This window comes from Homalodisca vitripennis, chromosome 8, assembly GCF_021130785.1.
Source record: "Homalodisca vitripennis isolate AUS2020 chromosome 8, UT_GWSS_2.1, whole genome shotgun sequence".
Lineage (NCBI taxonomy): Eukaryota > Metazoa > Arthropoda > Insecta > Hemiptera > Cicadellidae > Homalodisca > Homalodisca vitripennis.
Window position 1 is genome coordinate 80,311,227 of NC_060214.1, and position 23,872 is coordinate 80,335,098.

Here is a 23,872-nt window from a genome sequence, read left to right on the forward strand (position 1 = left end):
TATCCAGTTTTTTGGCGAATAGAGTTAATCCTTTTGGACAGTTTATTGCGCATCATCTTTACTATAAAAACGTCATCCGGGATCAATATGGTTATATTGAAACACTTGATTGTTACATGTACAATATTTACCTTACCAATCTTAGATAATGATCTAGTGTGATAAGGGCATCTTATAGATATTATTATACAAACCAGAGGTTCACGTGGGGCCCAAAAAATATTTAATAGAGAAATACAAATTAACTAGATTTATCCATTTTCTACGTTGTATGCTTGATGGAAGTGGTACGGTTTTAGTATGAAAAACATTTTTCTTACTTCCACTGTTGATGCTTTAACCGGCGAAAGCGCTTTTGAAATATATGATCTGGAAGTAATAAATATGTCTTTTATAATAATAGCCTAATTTAGTAGAAGAATGATTGGTTTGATTTAGTTTTAATGTTAATCACATTGATGTTTCCAAAATTGAATCACAGGATATGGCCCCAATACATTAACTGAAATGTAATAGGGAGTAGGCAGAAGATGGACTTCGTGTTATTTGAATATTATTTATGTAATGTGTATCTGGTATGCGTGGTTAGTCAAAGTTTTTTAGGAATGTTTTAGGTTTTCGTGGAAATACATCCCAATTTTTCATATTTCGAAGAATATTGTGGCTATTAAAAACGAACCGTGGTGATGTCGCCTCTATAGGCAAGAGAAATGGGATAATAAAGGCGTTATTGTCTACCGATAACGCGGATATAAAAGCCCACTACGCATATCTCACATTTATGGTTCACCGTAGTTATTCGTATATTCAATTTCTTAACAAACTTGCGTGAAACCTACAGTATATATAAAGGGCAAAGCCCTCATTCACTCACTCATCAATAATTCTGAAATTTACCAATTTAAATACTTTTCAACTTATCGATGTTTTAGAAATATTAAATTTGACAAATGCTCTCAAAAGCTAAATGAAAGTTTCCTATATAGGTCAAACGTGTATAGTGGTTGAAATGAGATTGCAACCCATTGAAGAACTTTTGTTTTTCTACTTCTCGGTGTTCAAGGAAGAGGATTGCTTATCCACATGTGTCGCACACGTTCATCAAATAAAAAAAAGAATTTATATTCTGACAAACCACCCAATAAAAATTACAGGGATTTTAGTCCCTACAAATTAAATATTTTGGTTTTTTTTAAACTTCTCGCTGCCCTAAAAAGTTTCACTTTGACGCACATGTGTATTGTGCACTTAATAAACTACCGGTACCAGAAAACCATTAGACCGGAAGTAGACGCTTTTTGACCGAAGAAGACTTTTCAGACCATGTATTTATTCTGTATATTTTCTTGACGGAGGCAATAATGCAAACACTCATAGCGCATCGGGAATAACATACCATAAGATTTTAAGGGCTCAAAGAAGACACTTTATGATCAATCTTATTAAACAGTGTATGTGTATATTTTTGATCGTGGGAACAAGGGAAACTCTACTATGGCGCGTGAAATATAATTTATATGACAAAGAGATGTTCCTTCACGCACCAAATCTGAAATAAGAACGAGTGGTAATTTGTTTGATTTTTGAACCTATTCATAATTAACACTAAAAAAATATAAACTTTCGGTACACAACATTTTCGATGCACAATTATCATAGCACTTCGTTATATTACATCATACGTGCTCTCACTAAGATTATTACGGATTTAGTATTTCTATCCTGAAGTACTGAAGTAAGAGGCAGTCTAAATTGTATTTAGAGTTTGAACCTCATGACCATGAACAATGGAATGGTATAGACTATCATATCACATCACCACAAAGGCCTAAAACAATTTATTTGCTTCAAACATTGCTGGTGCTGCTATTCGTTTAAATATTATAGAACGCCACAGAGAAATTTGATTATTTCATTGATACTTATGAAAACTGTTTTACTGTCCTTCTATAGGACCCAAAATCACTGCCCTTTATACTTGGTCAGGATATTGGAAGATCTCCCAGTGACCATCACACTTATCATTAGTGTTTATTATTATTATTAATCAACTGAAGATTGTGAATAATGATGTTGCAGGACCGAGATAGACAGTGCTTATTTCAAAACGATGGAAGAGTTAGCTTTGTTTAAAAAAGTTTTAGTTTCACTGAAACTATGCAACTATTTAACTCGTTATTTAAAAGAGAATTGGTTGGAGCTTGGTTAAGCTTTATTTCTTAGTGTATAGTGAATGCTAACCATATGATATTTGATTGCATGAGCACACAACCTAGTCTTACTTGAAATCGATAGAGAAATTATTCCTAAGAAAGAAATGAATTGTAAACAACGCTAGTTTTATTTGACGTCAAAGTGAGAGGCTATTAAAACGATAAAACAATTATAAATCTAGACAACCAACCATTAAAAACATAAATAAATATTAAATAAATATTTTTCACCATTTTACAAGCTTCTAAAGTAACTACTCTAAGTATCATTTATCTTGTCTGGCAATGACATTAACTATATAAAAATCACAGAAATACGCTTAGTATTTTTCTTGAAATATTAAAAGAATTAAAAGCATTCGACTGTGTTGATCATAGCACATTAACTCACTGGAATATCATGAGATAAGAGTAATGCCACTTTAGTGGCTTAATAGAAAAAATATTTGCAAATTTCAGCCTTGCAGTCGAGAGGGAGAGTGTTGGGACGTGGAGTTCCTCAGAGGTCTATTACTCAGCCCACTTCCACTTCTCTTTTTATTGTACGTCAACAACGCTAAACGCTGCATCACGACCGAATTGTCCTGTATGCAGATGACACAACTCTCTGTTTCAACGCAAAATCAAACACAGAACTTTAAATGGTAACATTTACTGAGCTCAACAATTCAATTCAAGCACTTAAATGAGCTCAATCTTAAAACAAATTTGACAAACAAGGTTTATTACATTTTGTTTGTGACAGACATGTTAAGTATTTAAACAGCCACCTTATCAAAATCGAAATTGATGGAATCTACTAAAGAAAATTCCTTGGAATACACCTTGATTAAGGGTTGACATGGGATTGTCACGTAGACAGTGTTTGGCAAAATTGCATTTGTGTACTGAAGCTATAATCCAAATAGTGAATAACCCAAATTAAGGTGCTGATGACGCCGTATTATGGACTAATCTACTCACATCTCTCCTGTGGTGTAGTTTTGTGGAGACTGTGCAAACTGACAATTTTATAGAATGCTTATTCTTTAAAATAAGCCATCAAAATCATTAAAAAACTGCTACTTAGAGAGTCGTGAAAACCAGCATTCAGAATCTGAAACTGTTGACGTTTCCCTGTCTATATATTTTGAAGACGTCTCTTTTTTAAGACAAAGTGCAATATTTAAGAGATAGCGACATACACTCTTATGAAACTGGAGGCAGGGATAACTACCAAACTCGGAGGCACAAAACGGTAGCTTATGGACGTTTTGCCTTCTCAGGCAGGAGATAAATTTGCCAACCAACTTCTTAATTCAATGAAACAGGCTGCGATTCACAAGGAATTTAAAACTCGTCTAAAAACCGTGATGATATCAAAAGCGTTCTACAGTATAGACGAGTGTATGACTCACGTTTGGTAGACTACATGATTGGCTGACTGACATTTAGGCAACAGTGGAGAAGATTTGGAATAAATATGAATTAGGGTGAATGGAAAAATTGAATGTATGAATGAGATTCTAATTCAGTGAATGAATGCTAAATTTTAGTATGGGATTTACTCTTACGGTTGCGACACCATGACTTTGTGCAAACGCAATAAAACATATTATTATTATTTATGAGTCTGATGGTCGATTTTTAAATGTTCCAAGCTAGGAATTTAATCAATAAGGGATTTGGTAAAAAAATGCACGTTATTTAAAATAATCATTTAAAAATACACGTATCAAAAAAGAAATGAGAGTACTTTAAGAAGTCTGCAATAAGATACGTTGACCATCAGACCCTCAGATGAATTTTCGCCATATTACACCAGTTTTTTTACTCGTTATGAATTAGTTCCCAATTACGTTATTCATTACGTGAAATAGTTTTATGCTGAAAGCATTTCACGTAGGTACCTTCAATGAAAAATATTGGTTCCAGCCACAATGTACCTTTCTGTGTAGGCGTTGTGCTTTATTTGACAGTGCGTTTTCCATTATTTATGACAAACCCAAACGATCAAGTTTCACATCACGTTTCTGCCCTGGAAAAGTACAACATCAGAATGTAACTGTGGAGGGAAGTGTTTTTGCAAGTATCCCATAAGGAATTCAACATTACTTTTAGTCAATGTTAAAAGATCCGTTAGTAAAGAGCTACTATACCGAATAAAATACGCTTAACATTCAAACAATCTTACATATATATATTCCGAATTCTCCAAAGTTTAATGACGGTAATTAAAACTTCAACATATGTATGAAACTATTTTTATTATTGTTATAAACAGTGTCCACCCAAAACTGTTCTAAATCTTTTTATGAATTTGTTTAAGGGTTTTTTCCGTTTCGTAATTCAATGTGTTTATGTTACACGCTTAAAAAGAGACCCCATTCTCCGAGAGCTTACGGGATTCTCTTGACCTAATCGATGGTCTTTTATTTAAAAATGACTCAGAGTTTTAATGTTCATACTCTAGTCTCCATAACAAATATTTCTTAAAATATTGAAATATATTTTTAAAACATGTTTGTATTAACTATTTTTGTATCCATTCCTTATCGTTACTAATTTTGGGAGTGCCGATGGCCGATTGGTCTAAGACGTTGGACTTTGAGTCTGTGTTAGAGATAGCGCAGGTTTCGAATCCTGTATGTGACCGTTGCACTTTTTATCAGTACCATTTATCTTGTACTGTACCGACTCTCCCCCTTATTCTGCTTGATAAGATCCTCGCACAGGCCAGTGGCCCATGAGGACGGGCAGAATAATGTAAAAAAGGAGATCGGCTCCTCCTTTTTATAAAAAAAGAAAGAAAAGATTGAATTTGATTATGTTTTATGGTTTCTAATGCATTTTTTTTGAACGTAGTAGCTGCTCTTTTCAGAGAAACTTATTATGTACCATTTATTGAGGTACAATAAAGAAAATTGTATAAGCAAAATTTTCATGTACTTTTATATTTAAATCAGTTAACAACTATTAATCCTTACACCATAAATTACTCAAACCGACGTATGTTAATTTAGTTGTGAATATATGATAATTAACCCTCTATATCTAAGAACTGTAGTTTTGACTTACCTGTGAGATTTTATGTTACAAATTTACATGTGTAAGGTTCAGTGAGAAGTTAAGTGTGAGACCTATTTTGGGGCCATCAATGAATGGTGATGTTTGAAGAATGCTTAGTTAAAGTTCATCAATAAGAGATGTTTGTAGGGACCTTTTAGTTAGGATTGTCAGTCATTAGACAGGACGTGAGAGAATTGTCAGTAAAGGGACTATCAGTACGTGAGATCTCCATGGTTGGTAGTAACACTCAGTGGGAAAGTAGTGGAACTGTTGTCAGGTACATAGTTCAGGTAAAGAAAAATTTTTGTTATGGACGAAAAGAATAGTTAAGTTACAGGGAATAGTGTACTTGTATTTCGTTACGTACTTGTGAGTAGAGATCTCATTTGTTAGCCTACACCTCACCATTCATACGTTTCTACAGGTTAGTGTATATATAAGTGATAGTGTATATAGACGTTTTACAGACATTCGTGACTTTCTTTAATTTTATTTCGTTACGTTATAGACACTCTCTTGAGGTACGTTTTCCTCTCGTCGCCATCATTGAACTGCTGATTCCACATAACTAGGAGGGAGGGAATCGCCATTCTTTGAAACAACGGACATTATACTTCCGCAGAATAGAAAAGCCCATCAATAGCTATTCCAGTATGATGGTTTTTGTATATAAGACTTTGCAAGGTCTAGGATGTGAGATAACAATATAGACCCTACAGGATTAGAACTAACTTATACAGTACACAGATAGATGGAAAAATTATAGTAGGGATATAGTTTTTGTAGTCAGAGTCATAAATTGAATGAGTTTAGAAAATGTTTATACAAACACTAGTCTGTCATTGAATTTACAATTAATCTAAAAGCTTTTGTATGATTAATGAACTACCAATCAGTACTCGGTTTCATTCCAGAAATATAATGTATTATGTGATTACCCATCAAATACTACTACCTCAATAAGAATTTGTGCAAACTGTAGTATTAAAATGATTATTACCAGTTCATCCGCTTTTGGCGAAATATAAATAGATTTCAATAAAGATTTAATTTCAATAGATTTTAATGTAAAACATTCACATGTGCTCAGTTAGTTGGATGTTAATACATTGTCATTATTGTTAAAAGTATTTATTGTAACATATGCATCTACTAAATATGTTTTGATTCCAATCGATGTAGAGTTTTAACTTTCGTTAAAATGGTAAATATGGGATCAAATTATAGTGAAATTGATGTCTTATTTATGTTCATGGATATTCCTTTCCATGAAAACATATACAAATATTTTCATTAATATTGTTTATATATAACTGTTTCTTGGCATCATAGCCACGAGGATATGAAAGAGCTGATACACTGGCAGCTTGGGCTCAGTGTCTAACATGACGGAATATCAACCATTCTGTGGGTTATCTAGATGTGAGTTCTTTAGAACTATCTCGAAGTGGGTTCGCCCTGTACCGAATGGACAAAACACATGGAGTTAAGTACCTAAGGTCCGCTTGAGGTAATGAATACTCAATTTGAACAGTTTAATTATACATTTAACTGTGGCAAATAAACATAAAAGCACCGCTTCTAGATGTTAAAAATAAAATAATGTATTGTCACGTTGCTGCCAAATAGAGTGATAACTAACTAAATGATATCCTGGGGGAGAGCTTAATGGTTCCAATGTTTTATGGAAATTTTGCATACTAACTTAATAATTTGCAATCAACATTTGCACTGAATCAACCCTTCCGACCGGAAGGTTAGATGGAGCTGAACTCAACATTTGCACTGAATCAACCCTTTCCACCGGAAGGCGAAATGAAGCTGAACTTAACATTTGCACTGAATCAACCCTTTCCACCGGAAGGTGAAGTGGACCTGAACTCAAACATTTGCACTAAATCAACCCTTTCCACCGGAAGGTGAAGTGGAGCTGAACTCAACATGAGAAAATGATCAAACTTCCAACTACAGCTGCGTTACATATAGAAAAATAAGTTCCTCCGCTCTGCTTTGGATCGCGTTTTAAAAGTTGTAGTTCACTTAATTGTGCACCTAACTAGTGACCAAGAACACCTATTAATCTATATTAAACTTGATTTTGTAGTCGAGCTTCTTTTTTTGGATCTCGTCAGGTGGACGTGGACTCCAGATTACAGGAATTAAATCTGTGACAGCATCATATTTCAGACGCTGAACTACGTGAAAGATAAAATGGAGCTAAGAACACATACATACAACATACACAAGAACAGAGTCTGCAGCAAATCATTCTTAAGCATACTCCTATGAAGAAATGCTGTAGGACAAGCTTTCCCAAATGGTTTACTAAAGAGCTTCAAAGGTTTGTGATCGAAAAGAAGATGGCACACAAGATGTATAAGAAGACTGCCGACGCTGTTCATCTGGAGAATTTCCGTAGGCTTAGGGATATATTGTTGTGACCTGGCCAGGACCCTGCTATAACGGATACATCAGAAACGTAGAAAACAGCATTCCGGGAAACATTAAATCTTTCTGGTCCCATATTAATAACATGAAAAGTGACTCAACCATTCCGAACACTCTTACCTTAGATTCAAGAGTGGGCTCAAACGCCAAAGGAGAAATGTGATCTTTTCGCTGAGTACTTTTCTTCCGCCTTTCAAGTTGCAAATGTGCCACAGCTCCAGACTTTGATTTTGGATGGAATTCTACAGTCCCTCAGTGTATCATTACACCAACTGATATTGAACGTAGACTAAATGCGCTTGATGCTGGTAAGAGTGCTGGACCTGATAACATACCGCCATTGGTGTTTAAAATTTTGTTCATCCGTCTTGGCCCCTCATCTTGCCTCCTTGTTCTCCGCATTGCTTCAATCCGGCATCTTTCCCTCTGCTCTTAAGTATGGATTTTGTTGTCCCTATATTTAAGTCTGGTCACAAACAACAATGTTAAGAATTATAGGCCGATTGTGATCCAGTCTGCTCTGGCTAGAGTGTTTGAGAGTGTCATCATGGATCATCTGTATTTTCATCTCCGCAAATTCATTTCTCTGGAACAACATGGGTTTCTACGCTATCGCTCAACAGTGTCTAACTTGCTTGAATTCCAGGAGTATGTCATGACAGCTTTCAATGATTCTTGTCAGGTGGACTGCATCTATTTGGATTTATTTAAGGCCTTTGACAGAGTTGATTTTTGCTTGCTCATTGCTAAACTGAAGGGATACGGTGTTCAGGGGTTTACTCCTAAATTGGTTGAGTAGCTACCTTAGAGACAGAATTCTTACAGTGAAGTTTGATGGAAGTACTTCAATACCTATAATTGTGTTATCTGGAGTTTCCCCAAGGGTCCCACTTGGGTCACCCTTACTCTTCTTGATTTTTATGAATGACATCCATGGGATTATACTTACAAACTTCCTCATATATACTGATGACATAAAGATTTTTGATAAGGTTCATTCTGATGGTAAAGCCCTGCAATGCTCACTAAATAACATCGTTAACTGGTGCAGTTCTAATGGTATGGAGCTGAATGCTGGCAAATGTGTTGTACTATCTTTTAAACGTGGTTCTAACATCATCTTAATAGACTATTTGCTGGATAATGTTCCACTGAAAAGAGTTGTTAAATTCAAGGACTTGGGTGTGTTTCATTCATCTTCTCTCAGTCCCTACGATCACATACAGCATACAGTTTCTAGAGCCAACTCGTTGCTTGGATTCATCTTCAGATCAACTAAACACTTCGTCTCGCCATACTCTATGGTAATCTTGTACAAAGCCCTAGTCCGCCCTATTCTTGAGTATGGGTCTATTATTTGGTCGCCTCATCAACTCAACCATGTTACACAGTCTAAACAACGTACAGAAACGCTTTGTCAGGATGCTTGGCTGCCGGCTTGGCTGGACCTATTTTGGCACTAACCCATTGCTGAGATTGAAAACCAATTTGCTCTCCGTCCACTGGATTCGAGGCGTCAAATCAGTGACTTGGTTACGTTATACAAGCTAGTAAATGGATTGATTGGACCTGCCCGGTTCTACTCAGCAGTGTTGATCTCTTTGTCTCAAGAGGAACCCGTTCCAGAACGATATTTCAAAGACGCCATCGTTCGACTTATTACTCCTACCCACAGCGGCCTCTCTAGACTCCTGAGAACTGGAAGTGATATGGCTACTCATGTAGACTTTTTCAATGAATCTGTTGTGTCTTTTAAAGTTAAGGTAGCTTCCATTATTTGATATGTAATTTAGCTCACCAGCTGGCCTATAGTACCAATGTCAGTCTTGTTATTTTATTTTCCTAGTTTAATTCAATATTGTTTTGTTACCATTTGTTAAGTAATGTATCTATTTGTTTTCATATTTTGTTATTGTTGTGTAGTATTTATTAATCCTAGTCATATTCTTGTTACTGTTGTACTTATATATAAAAATTTAAAACACTAAGTTACTCTATACTATTCTACTCGCCTTCGGCTCGCTGGGGGCTACGCTACGCCCCAGGCCCCCAAAGTAAGTGCCTTAAATTCGGGGATAAGATTGATTTGGTGATTGGTAAATTTCGGACATGAAGTCATGCCAGGAAATTCCCCTAGGGGGGGGTTAACGTTACCGGGGGATAAGACACCAGGGGGTTGTCTGGTCTTACCAGGAACTTGTCAGAGGGGGGTTAAGAGATTTGGTTATTGGTAAAATTCGGACATGAGGTTATGCCAGGAAATTCCCTAGGGGGGGTTAACGTTACTGGGGGATAAGACACCAGGGGGTTGTCTGGTCTTACCAGGAACTTCCCAGGGGGGGGGGTTAAGAGATTTGGTTATTGGTAAATTTCGGACATGAAGTCATGCCAAGAAATTCCCGGGGGGGTTAACACAGGGGGTTTAGTGTACTCAGGAGGTTATCTGGGTCATACTAGGAAATCCCGGGGGGGGGTTAATGTTAGCGGGGTTAATGACTGACACACCCCAGGCCCCCTTTTGGGGTGTTGGTCAAATTCGGGGATAAGCGGAATTCGAAATAGTAATTAGACATATATTTTTTTGAATTTTCCAGTTTTTATCAAAGTTTTGAATCTAAGGCCATTTTGTGGCTTAACCGTTAGAGATACGACAAAAAGTGACTGAACCTTTCTTGTCGAAATTTAATTTTGTGTTACGATTGTGTCGTCAGATTTGATCTACGACCTATGGTTTAGTCGGTACAACGCTTGGCATAAAAGTCTGCACTGGTCACTATGGTGTAAACAGATTTAGTGTAAATAAATTAATAACTACCTTTATCAGATTATTAAGTTAAACAGCGGGTTTAATTTAATCAGGAGTTCATCAACCAGGAAATTCCCGGGAGAGGGATTAATGTTCTCGGGAATTATAAGAACGCGTGGTACTTTTCTTGGAAATGTGTGTCTGGGCCACGAGGATATGTGTACAGTATTTTTGATCAAAAATAAAACGTTGATCAGGGGGTTTTAAATTACTTCGGAAATCATAATTCCATACCTGATTGTTGATAAGGAATCACTATTTCATTAAATTAATTAAAAAGCACTCTGTCCCTATCTACTTTTGAAGCTTCACTAACGCTCAGCCAACTTCCGATGTGGAGGGGGGGATATAGTCACTCGTTACCGTAGTAATACAAGGTCAATCTGGAACCAGCATGAATCGCACTAATTATAGTTGCAAAATTTAAAACACCTAAAATTGACGACAAAGAATTAGCCATTTATAGCATTTATGAGGCTTACGGAAAGATAAACGACAGAAAGCTGCTGAACCTTTTCTTTAGATCCTATGAATAGCTAATTATAAAACATTATATATTTAAGCTAGGGCAAACGGTTCGCCCAATATCGAAGCCCGAAAGGTAAGTTCTTAAGTGAAATTTTTAACATAAATCACGTTTTAAAAACGGCTACACACCATGGAAGATAGAGTAAAACGTCACTTGACCTTTTTTGTAGACCGCATTATTTAGTATTAAAATAAAATTTTGAATTTGGTCTAAAACAAAGGTTCTGTCTGCAACCTAGCCCAGAAAACAAAATCTCTCACGGAAAAACTTAAAAAATCAATATTTTAAAACACGTGTTGCGGCCAAACCATTGGGTTATAGGGCAAAATGTCACTGGACCTTTTTCTGTAGATCGCGCAATTTGCTAATTTGATGGGTCAATCAGATTTGAGCTACGACCAACGGTTCGGCCGCTATCGGGCTTGAAACATTATTTTTATCGAAAAAAAATCTCTGGAATTTCAAATGTTCGAGCGTTTTGTCGCTTAACAATGGAAGATAGAGCAAAAAGTCACTGGACCATTTTTGTAGTTCACCTCATTCCTGATTTTTAATTTTTCGTCAGATCCGAGCTAGCTCCAACGGTTTCGCCCCGCTATCGGGCTTACAAAAAATGCCTGCAGGGTGAAGAATGCGCGATTTTTTTTTGGGAATTTTTTTTGAGGGTTGAAAATGAAAAATTCTCACTTTTCGGGATTTTCCTGGTGGTTACACGTGGAAAGCTAATCTGTGTACCAAATTTCATTTTTAATATATTAGATTTGTATAAATGGTGTGCACCGTTGAAATAAATAAATAAACACATAATATATAAAAATAATACCATCACTTTTGGAAAAAGGCATGTATAATTTTGTACAGTATAATTCCAAGAAAGCAAAGAATAGTGATGTTAATGATGGAATTGCAGCCAGTTATAGCGAACTGTTGGAACAACTTCCAATGAGCTTTAAACTGGCTACAATACTCGTATACTCGTTTAACTAATGACTCTTGGTAGAAGTTTAATGTTGTTTAACGAGCCATTGTTTGCTCAGTTGTTAGCTGGTACATTTGTTTTCATTTTGTATTCTGAAACCATTCATTGTTGGAAATCACTGAATGTATTCATTGTTCTCTAATTGTTACAAAATATTTCAATGTTGGAATTATTATGAATGTTTAAGAAATGAAAGGAACTACTTTATTTGTTATTTTGATTAAACTTTAATGATTTGGTCCATAATTAAAGTAAAGCCTAAAAGAAATATTATGTTCATTATTGTGTAGTATATAAATTTTAATAGCAAAGATATATATATCTATTGAAATAAATTATATATATATATGTCAAAATTTTATCCTGATTTCCATAAATTCAATAGAGCTATGAAAATTGGCAACGACATTTTATTTATCTCACCCTTAACTGACAAATTATTGTCCAGTACACCTAGAATAGTACTTAAGAGACCTAAAAATTTGAAGGGCCAAAATTTATGTTGCAAAAATTATGTAAATTTTATTATTTTAGTATTTGCAAAATTATGGATAAGACCGATCAATTCAAAAGTATCGTTACTAAGAAAACTTATATAATAGCTGGTAAGCTGGACTGTCCCTCAAAAAATGCAAAATACCAGCTAGCCTGTTGGTTTCGTTCCAAGGACTATATTGGGCAAACCTCAAATTCTTTGCGGGTAAGAATGACCGGCCACCGTTTTTCTAATAACCCAAAGACGAAAAAACTAGTAGCCTTACACGCTATTCACTATAACAAAAGGTTTGAGGATTGCTACAAACTCAAAGCTATAAACAAAATTGAACCTTGTGAAATTAGCTTTTGAAATGATTTGCATTGTCGATAAATCCGTTCTCATTACCTGCATGAACAATTATTCCATATTCGCCCTTAGAAATAGGTGTTAAGAGGCCTTTGTTGCTGCCATCTGACCATGAGTGGGGCTTTGTGTGCGAAGCGTGGACATAAGTCTCATCCGTATAAACAATTGGTCGACCCTCTTCTCTGTAACGTTTTATAGCTCTAATAAAACGAACTCTGTGTTCTCTTATTTCGTGTTTTTCTATTAAAAGTTTTCTGTTATCTGTAGATTTTCTCAATCTAAACTGAAGTTCCTTGAGAACTTGTCTCAGAGTCCATATTCCTCCTCTAAACCCGATTTTTTCTTTTAATACCGGAAGAAGAGTTTTTAGGATAGGTCGCTGACCGTCTATTCTGTGGAATTCATGAACAGTCCGCCGTATAACGGTCTTGTCAAAGTCGTCAACAGCTGTTTTTTTTAATTTTTTTCGACCATGTTTTTCTGGGAGTTGAGAAACGTTAACCATTTCTCGGCGAGGTTCTTTCTTCACTCACAATTCTTTTTACACTAGTTTTAGAAATTCCTGTGGCCTCTGCTACACGCTGTTGAACTTGTTTTAATAATATTGGCCCTTGTTCCGCTTCCCTTTTCATAAAAGTGTACCATTTAAAAATTATTTCTCTAGCTTGGCTGTGTAAAATTTTACCACCGACCTTGCTTTTTCTGATGTCACCCATCTCGACACTATTCACAAATGTATAACAAAAATATTTACTAAGTATATATAAATTGTAAAATACACACTGTTATAAAGGTACGTAACACGTTTTACTAAACTTACGGTACTTAAATACTATGAAATTGGCACTTCACGTATATATCACGAGAAATAATGTTTTTAGTAAGGCGCGTATGGCACGATGTTTACTGCGAAAGAGATAGCAGCGAACTAAGCATCTGCCGTCCCCACCACTGAAAATCCGGTGCTAACTGCTTTCTCTGCTCAAGGTCAGGGACCGCCTCGTTCCTCACGGCCTCTAACAGTCAGAGATACACGTCGCCTCTGCCGAACGTGTCCGACCGCTCCGATCAGTAGCCGCTGCCGGTAATCAACCACCTGACCTCGACCAATCAGTCCATCCAGGCAGAAAATAATCAATACGGTGACGGAATCACTCCCCCACCGACTGACAAAAGTGGCCGAGGTGGGAAAAATAATAGACAAAATTATCCAAACTGAGCCCCGGCTCAACATATATATATATATATATATATATATATATATATATATATATATATATACATATATATATAATTTTCAATTATCTTACAACATAGGTACTTTCACTAAGATAGTATATATTAATAAATATTATGAGTACCAGTGTAATATAACAACATTGTCTGCTAAATTTTGAAATATTTGAATGAATAGTTGCTAAAATTTCAGTTACACGAACTATTTAAGTTTAGAGTGGGGGGGTCTGTAGTAATCTTAGTGAAAGCTTCTATTATGTGATACACATGACAATTTAAAATATGTTTAAGTTATATATTATTTCAGTGTTAATTTTTGAGGTTCAAAGATTAAACAAAATTCCCACTTGCTCTTATTTCAGGTTTAGGATACATTTCTAATTTCAATCAATTCTATTTAACATAAAAAGTTCCTGATCAAGAAGGCATATACGTACATTGGGCTGAAAAGACTACTTCCGGCCTCTAATCTACTTTCGATCTAATATACAGTATTTACAGATCCATGGTAGCGTTGTTTGCATTGATGTTCTGATCAAGAAAATATATAGGTTCATAGATCTAAAAAGTGTATTCTTCAAAAAACAATTACTTCCTACCATTGTATTCTACTGCTGGTCTAAAGTATTTACCTGCTGGCACGAAAAAGTACGTAAATACATACATCGGTTCGAAAAGTCTACTTCAGTAAAATAACGACTACTTCTGGCCGTTGTAATTTTACTTTCCGGTCTAAGGGATTTCCCCTGCTGGCAGTCTCTTTGAGAACATACGTAATACACGTGTGTGGTACATTTTACCTTTAAAAGACAGCGGCAGTTACAAAATATAGGTCTTCTAGAGGTTCTAAACCCATTTAAACAACTATATGCGTTTGATATTCATGAAAAATCATCACTTAGTCTGTTAGGATCTTGAGGCACGTGTACATAACATTGCATCGTTCCAATTTATTAGGAAGTTGGAAAAGAAAAGAATATAGTTATTCTAGCAGGTGCAATCCCATTTTACACGCCTATTAGGTGATCGATCTTCATGAAATATTTTGTATTTGTGTCTTAAAAGTGTAAAAACGCGTGTCAAATATTATCTTTTCAGGACATCGAGAAGCTGAAAATAATATATGGTTCTTATTATGGTTGCAAACCTACTAACCCCCTATAGAGGCTTTATCTCAATTAAATAACTTTAGTTTTTTTATTTAACTTATGAGGCCTATGCGTGTAAAATTTATACTGTCTGACATACCGCTAAGTTCAAGATGTAATGATCAGTGAAGGCTTTGTATTATATTTATATACTCGGATATAGAATATATAGAATATATTTCAATCTCCCTATCTATTTCAGGATTGAACTTTGGAGGAAGGAAAATTTGAAGAATATGGACCTTTGTTTTGGGGCTTTAAGGTCAGAAAGTAAAACAGATTTTAAGAGTATCAATAAATTATAAAAATTTCCCTTACAGAGCGATATTGAGTGATTTACTACAGCAATTTCAGTAACATCTGAAATATTTTAGGCCATTGTGGAAAAATACTAAGTCCATAGCAATATAATTAATAGCATTTATGATGTAAAATAATGTCCTAAATTTTTATAAAAAGTTAACATTGTTCCCCGGTGCTCCAATAGAGTTTGGATTACTGCACTAACAAAGAAAATTTGAATACGTAGGCTACTTTGGTCAGGAAAAATACATTTTCACATACATGAAATATCTTCGATCCTATCAAGTTTTGCAGACACCTTAATCACTTCGCAAATTAAGGTCCAGTTGCAAGAACAATACAAAGCATTATACAATATTTAGCCACCCTCTATAGCTGCCTCAAATCATGGAATGTTACAACATCCTTTATGGTTATTTAATTGTGTTTAATACGTCGGGGTCCAAGTGATGCAGTGGGATATGATTCAGGAGAGCAAATTTGGATATTAATCATATTTAAATCTTGTGAGCTTAATTAATATTTTAGTAACTACAATAAGTAGAAGTTAAAAGCTCTTTAAAACGTTTTTTGACTAAATTAAACATCTTGAAATTAAATACTTAATAATTTGATCATTGCTCATTTCATATATTATATAAAAATGAGGTAGCAACAAATTCATAATACAAATATAATTACAATTTGTTTACTTTTTATAACTTAGTTTAAATAAATATTCCTATCCTTTGCTTCTTTCAGAAAGCTGTCAAATTAAATAATAAATATTATTATTAACAAAAAACTGAATTTTTGTATAGTATAAATATTAGTACAAATTTCTCATTTACATTTAAATCAGTAGTTAAAAAATAATGATTTATTAACATTTTCTTAAGTCCAAATATTAGCTTATTATAAATTTTTCACTTTTTTGCTGAATTAAATGTAAGCCTTTTAAGGTGCAAGTTGTATTTTATTTATGAAATTAATTTAATGATTTATTATATCTTACGCAACTTTCATATTATTTCTCAGGTTTTATTTTGTTAAATAAGTAGTAGAATAGATAATTTTATATCATAATTCTTTATTTTATAATTTTCAATTTAATTAAACTATGTTCAAATCATTCTTAAGAAGATAAATTACAAAATATATCTAGAATTAGAAAACTACAGGTAATTTTTGTTGTAAATACAGTAGCTATCTAAGTATTCTCAAATTATTACTCGTACTGTTAAGAGTGAAATATGGCAGATTAGATATAAAACAGTAATTGAAGTTTTAAGGATGCGTAACGGCAATATTAAATATTTAGATAATAATCAGTAATTTAGCGCACTCACAATGCACCATTTCAATAAAAGAGAAGTTGTTAGCATTACAAAAGGAGTCTGATAACTAAATTGAGAAACTACTTTATATTAATGAGTCTCCTGCTGGTCTCATCTTGAGTTCAGTGTTTCATCATTTAAATACAGTTTTTATTATAATTTATTAAATTCTATTCCTAATAAGGTTTTTAATTTTATAATTTACTATGTGAATAAAACATAATTTAAAATAATAAGGAATTGATATATGAGTGTTCCTTTGGTGAATTGCTTACTGATTACGATTATATAGGAAATTAGAATGAAACACCACTAGCTTTTCCTTGCATTAAAAATAGAATATGTCTAATAAAATAGGTGTATTGAGATTAACACATGTATGGTCCAGTCATTGGGGCATTCATGTGAAGATGAGGGAAAGGATTGTACCCACTAGGGGTGACTTGGTTAGGTGGCACTAATGCTAACCCACTGGATCCAGTCTGTCAGAAATCGCATTACGTAACTAGTCTCTCAGGGACGAGTTTTGGGAGTTAGGTCTGGGGCCATACAGTTCTACGGTTTAAACGAATTCGTGCTTAGGGTTGTATTATGCATGAGTTCTGAGATGTAGGTAAAACCTAAACGTAAGTACACTTATTACTACACATTCCCTTAATCAGAGAGACGTAACTCATTATATTCTGTTGATCATGACCTGTGTTATAAGAGAGATGTCAATAACCTCTCTTCTACACCTTCTTCTAGCATTGGCAACACAAGCCTTACATTTATAGACGGAAATAACTTCAAATGGAACTAACTAACTTCTTGCCCCTTTGCCCCCTCTGTTCTGTTCCTTTTTGGAAATCAAGACATAACCCTTCATCCTTTTCCTTACTTTGGAGAATGATGCCCAATTGTCTGCCCCTAAATTTAGAGACCAACGTCATCGCTGATTCTTCATTTGTTAAGGCCTAAGCGTCCAATGACAGGTTGCTGGACTCCATGTCCTGCTAAAAAATTCTAGATAAAATGTATATTTTGTTTTTTTACTCTATTTTTATTATTTTAAACTGAATAAAAGTTCCACGACTGAAAGGTCTTCTTAAGCCACACCATTCTGATTTTGTAAGGGTACTTGGGGTGCTAATCTTTACTTCATAAACATATTTTCAAGTAAGAAAAGAATAAGCCCTATAATATAGTCATACCTTATCTGTGGTTATGTAATAGTGCAGAAATTACTTATCTAATACAGTTTTATTCAGAAGAATTCTCCGAGATAAAATGCTATTCCTATTTTAATTATTTAAAAAAAGGTTTTTAAGCTTTCTTAAAAAAATAATAAATAGTTGACTGTGGCATGCAAACGTCAGCAATTAAAGTCTAATAATAGTTTTTACTTAATTTTCATATATGATATTTGCTAATTTGGTATGTATTGTGAGCCACGGAATACTCATCACTCATTCGCAGTTTTATTCATAAGTTATTGTATCTTTGAAATTAACAAAGATATAATACTGAGCAATTTCACATTATTTGAGGTTCGAATAAATTAATAAGAAGTAACCAGAAGGCTCGCCTTTATACCATACAATAAGGCTTTGACAGGGTGTGTTGAGATTTGATCCGGTTTCACGCCTGAACTGACAGTAATTAGATTTCTGACATCATTTGCCACTGATCGATACAAACTACCTGACAGTGTGAGGTGAGCTTTGTGTGCATTGAACTGCTGTTGTCGATAAAAATTAAGTTTTGTTCATCGGTTCACAAACAATATGAAATTTTAGGTTTTATTTTGTACTACTGCGTATACACATATACTCACTACAATTAAGCCAATTAAATTTAATCCTGAAATACATTTAATAAAATATTGTATTTTAAAAGGTTTTAAAATATTATTTATAAAATAATCATAAGCCCACCACTTCAAGAAAAAGAAAAAAATTGATTTTTGAATGTAATAATATTAATTAATTATGATTAGTTAATTATTCCACGTTTTAAGAAATTTTGACAAATAGAAAACCACAAAGCGGTTTCGAAGGAAATCCTCATTCCCTTAAATGTTTTGCGATTGGACTATCTGTGAAGATATGTCAAAATGCTTGAGTTGATTTAAATTAACCTCCACTGAAACAGCTATCTTGGACCTCCACAGTTGTCACAGCCAGACGTCTGCTTGCACCAGTCGGCCTAATCATATTAATTAATATATTTTACTTCTAGATAATACGTTTTTAGGTTTATGTAATCATATTATAGTAATATATCTACGATGAAAGATTCCACAGAGCAAACATAAGGATACAATAAATCACTAGTATTGTTAGATTAGTCACAGAATTGTAATTTAAATAGATATTTTAAAAATAAGATGTGAAGTTTGAAATGTAATTTTACAACCAACGAACTTTACAGCAGGCAAGTAAAAATGTGGCCACGGAATGTATCAACATTGTTATCACCGAGTTACAAGTATCCATTCAGTGGTTTAAATCCTCTTGTTTGTTATTCGCCCCACCCCAGTTGTGTTAATGTCGATTTTAACACATTCACTAGCCTCCATACTACACTTTTGTTAATTTTCGCTAATAAATTTAGTTACTTTATCTAATATATCCTACTATTAAGACCCGATAGGACTTTACTGAATATTGCCGTTGTCATACGTTTATCCGCATTTTCGTTCTGTGTGAAAACAATCGATAGAAAGGTCTTAGTGATTTGAAAATTGGTGTATAGGTTCGCCTTGGTTTAGGGAAAGCCCCTATTGATTTTAATATCAAAATGTCAATGAATAGCCCGTCTGTCTGTTTACTTTTTCATCTACACGTCTATACGATAACTGTTGATAGAAATTCCTAAATACTTGAAAAATTTGGTATATACCTACCTCATAGTTCGAGAAAAACCTTATTATTTTTTGATAGAAATGTCCATCTATATGTTTGTCTGACCGCCTTCTGTAGGAAACTATTGACAGAAAGGTTTTAAGCTATATATATATATATACATTAAACTTTATAAATGGCAATAGCCTTATTTAATTTCAATAAACATTGAATCACAAAAAGTACTTGCTCCCGGCGGAGCAAGTACTTTTTGTGATTCAATGTTTATTAAAATATATATATATATATATATATATATATATATATATATATATATATATATAGAGCTCATTGTTAGCTCAAAGAAACATTATTGCTTTTAAGGTCAAAGGGCAATCCATCTATCTGCCTGAATGTGTGATAAATATTTCGTTACGTTATTTCCGTCGATACATCATTATATCGGTTTATTTGTTTGCAAGTAATAAACGTCAAAACATTATAACATTAGATATTACGCTAAGGGACAGTTAGGGAATATAACATGGCTATACGGGTTTATAAAATACATGACTTTATAGGATATAAAAATATAAACATTTGTGAGATCGTTATCAGAGATATAACTCACTACTTTATAAATACAATCCATAAGCACAAGATAACTTTCTTTTGATTTGCTACATCCAACCCTATACTATCAGGTGTGGTGACCATAAGGTAATGATTAAGTTACTATTTAGATAACAGAGTAAATATCAATTGATATATAGATCAAATAAAATTGGTTTTAATAGTAACTATTGAGCCAATGGTAAGCTACGTAACTAACGCTCTACTACATTTCTTGAACACGAAGGTCAGATCATACTTTGAAGAAACTCATTAAATAGGGAAGTCTTATTTAGAAACAGAATTGTAAGCCGGAATTCAAAATCAGGTCTCGCATAAATAAGCTGATACACTAACTTTTTAGTTTCTATGCACAGCACTGTTACAAAAACTATAAAATATTTATGATAAAACTAAACATTGAGTTTGATTATTTTATTTAAAAAATGAGCTTAAAGTCAGTGTTAAAAAATTCTGCGTGTAGCTAAAAAAACTCTCAAAGAGCTAGAGGATTTAAGTCCGGTCTGCCTGTCATATTTCCAAAACAAAACGACATACAGAATTGAAATGTTGTATGAAGCTTCATTTCTGTATATACGTCGAGTTTTGTGATTATGCATATTGCTCCCTGGGATGTGAGCTGCGTGTTAGAGAAGATTTTTAAATAGCCTAACGAGGACCACGAGATAACCGCAGAATATGTAAATCTGCAAATAAATTGAGCGTTATAGCACTTAATCATTTAAAGCATGTGACGTAGTAATGAATGAAGTTATGGATTAAACATTTTGCATGCAAACTCAGCGAAGGCTGCAATATGAAGCGGTGTGAGGCGTATTCATAATTTGTATTATAAAAAAAAGCATGGAATATATAAAAGTTTACAATTTTCAATTCGATCTTAAGTTTTTATGTTCAGAATAGTAATAAAAAAAACTATGTAATAATTTCTATAATTAACGCGATTTAATGTTTTTGTTAGGGAAATAATATTTGTAGGGCGAAAGAAGGAAAACACAAAAGAATTTACTAACTCTGTGATCAAAGGATGGTTGAGTTATTACCCTAATAAATAAGGTCTCAATAAAAGCCATTGTCCTTTAAGTAACTTATAGCACTCAGCTCCTCCTTCAAGTCCATTATCAGATCAAAGGAAAACAGAGTATCCTCTCTTTCCGTTAAGTGGGTTTCCATCTCTTGTTTGCTGATATCATATGAGATATTCATTGAGTTTTGTCCAAATAAGCAAGAAAGTACCACACCAGGTTAAATGCTATTAAATTTAATAAAAAATAGATGAAGTTTAAAATTTACTCTACAAACTATTTTCTACAATACATTACTTAACCTATGTTGCGATAATTTAAAAGATTCTTTAACGAAGTACCAAACAAATGTAATTGTATTCATATCACAGTAGTGGTAATAAAGACCAATAATTCAATGTTTTAATCACTGTGAGGTGGCGCACGACCTGCTTATGCAAACCGTGCGCGAATTACAGCTAGATGTAGTATTAATATCAGAGCCCTACAGACACCTTAGCAGTCAACCTTGGGAAACAGACAGCACAGCCAGAGCTGTCATCTGGTCTTGTGGAAAGCTTCATTTCCTCAGTGTGGCAAACACAAGCGAAGCGGGCTTCGTTGCTGTGTGGATTGATGGAATCCGCTTTTATAGCTGTTATGCACCACCAAGCCTTTCCATAGAAGAATTTAGTGATTTCCTTGACCGGCTGACCGAGGATGCGAAGCAGCATTACACAGTGGCAATAGCCGAAGACTTCAACTCCTGGGCGGTCGATTGGGACAGAAAGGAGACGAATGCAAGAGGCAGTGCACTACTGGATGTCATCGCTACACTAGATGTGGTTTTGCTTAATAATGGCGATACTCCAACATTCATCAAAGGAGAGGCAAGTTCAGTCATCGACCTGATTTTTTTCAACAGTAGCCTCATTGGCCACGGTTAAATCTGGAAAATGATGGACATCTATACGGCCAGCGATCACAATGCCCTATTCTGGGAGATAGTGACAAGCCCAAATCCTAAAAGACCAACCATGCGATCGAACACCGTTGGATGGAAAGTAAAAGATTTCGATTCAACTGCATTGGTAGAGGCTTTGAATAGTGGCCCGATCACCAGGAATCACGCCGACGAGAAAGCCAACGATCTAATGAAGAGAGTTGTCCAGGCCTGCGACGCGAGTATGCTCCGGACGAGTGGCATGAATCAGCGCCCCGCGGTGCACTCGTGGAACGAACAGATCAATGACCTTCGCAAGGAGTGCCTATGAAAAAGACGAGTATCACAGCGTGGCTACCGACGACCTAACTCTGTAGAACTGGTGACAGAGTACAAGACAGCGCGTCCTCGGTTAAACAAAGCATCAAAGATAGTAAAAGACAATGCTGGGAGGAGCTCATCGAAGAGGTGGAAAAATACCCGTTGGGCAGACCCGCCTATGAACCGCCTAAAAAACCAGTCAATGCCGCCGCCCACATGCCCACTACTCTTGAAGTAGATCGTCACCACGCTGTTTTCCTCAACAACAGGAATTCATCTACCCGGCAGTGCAGTGCGAAACGAAAGATATCCCGCCTGTAACGGAGAATGAACTGATGGCAGCATGTGATAGAATAGGGAACAATAAAGCACCAGGTTTGGACGGAATCCCAAACATCACCTTAAAAAAAACTATAAAGGCATTGCTAAAGTTGTTTTTGGAAACCTATGACTCATGCCCTAGAGAAGGGACGTTTCCTCGTAAGTGGAAGCAGCAACGACTGGTACTACTTCCCAAGGGTAAAAAGCCCCCGGATGAACCATTATCTTACAGACCGCTCTGTATGCTGGATACAGTGGGTAAGATACTGGAAAGAATAATACATAAGAGGGTTGAAAAGGTAGTGGACCAGCTCTTGGCTGACAAACAACATGGCTTTCGGAAAGGGCGGTCAGCCTTGGTTGCGATCAACCTTGTTGTCACCACTGCTAAAGATGCGATCGCGGGGACCCAATGGAAGCGTGGTACGAAGAAGTACTGCTTAGTGGCTGATTTGGACTTTCAAAATGCCTTTAATTCTGACATCTGGGATATCATCATGCGAGCCCTCGAAGAGAAACGTGTACCAGGATACCTGTGTTGAATACGTGTAAGTGGATGAATACGGCAGGACTGCGGTTGGCACAGCATAAGACCGAAGCAGTGCTTATCACAAGCAGAAAGCAGCTAGAAACCGTCAAATTGAACGTTGGAGAGCACAAAATAACATCACAGTCGTTTATTCGGTATTTGGGTGTGATGTTGGATGCCCGGCTTAATTTAAAGCAGCAAGTTGAACGTGTGAGTACTAAAGTGTCGGCAGTGAGGACAAGCCTATCACGACTGATTCCAAATGTTGGAGGCCCAAAGCAGAGCGGGGGGCCTATTATCATCGGTAATCACTTCGGTACTGACTTATGGAATTTCAATCTGGGCTGATGCGCTTGAAGTACAAGAGACAAGAAGAAAGGTCGCATCAATATATCGGTTAAGTGCCCTGAGAGTGACGAGTGCCTT

At 35.1% G+C, this 23,872-nt stretch overlaps 1 protein-coding gene across 1 annotated transcript in view; it reads left to right on the top strand.

The window, feature by feature from the left end:
• LOC124368252 overlaps nt 1-23,459 on the top strand; it is a 31,541-nt gene extending 8,082 nt beyond the window's left edge. Inside the window, exons 4-5 of the mRNA XM_046825527.1 lie at nt 21,988-22,222; nt 22,866-23,459. Coding sequence (XP_046681483.1) covers nt 21,988-22,222; nt 22,866-23,459 — 829 coding nt within the window. The remainder of the gene's footprint in view (nt 1-21,987; nt 22,223-22,865) is intronic.
• The last annotated feature ends 413 nt before the right edge of the window (nt 23,460-23,872 follow it).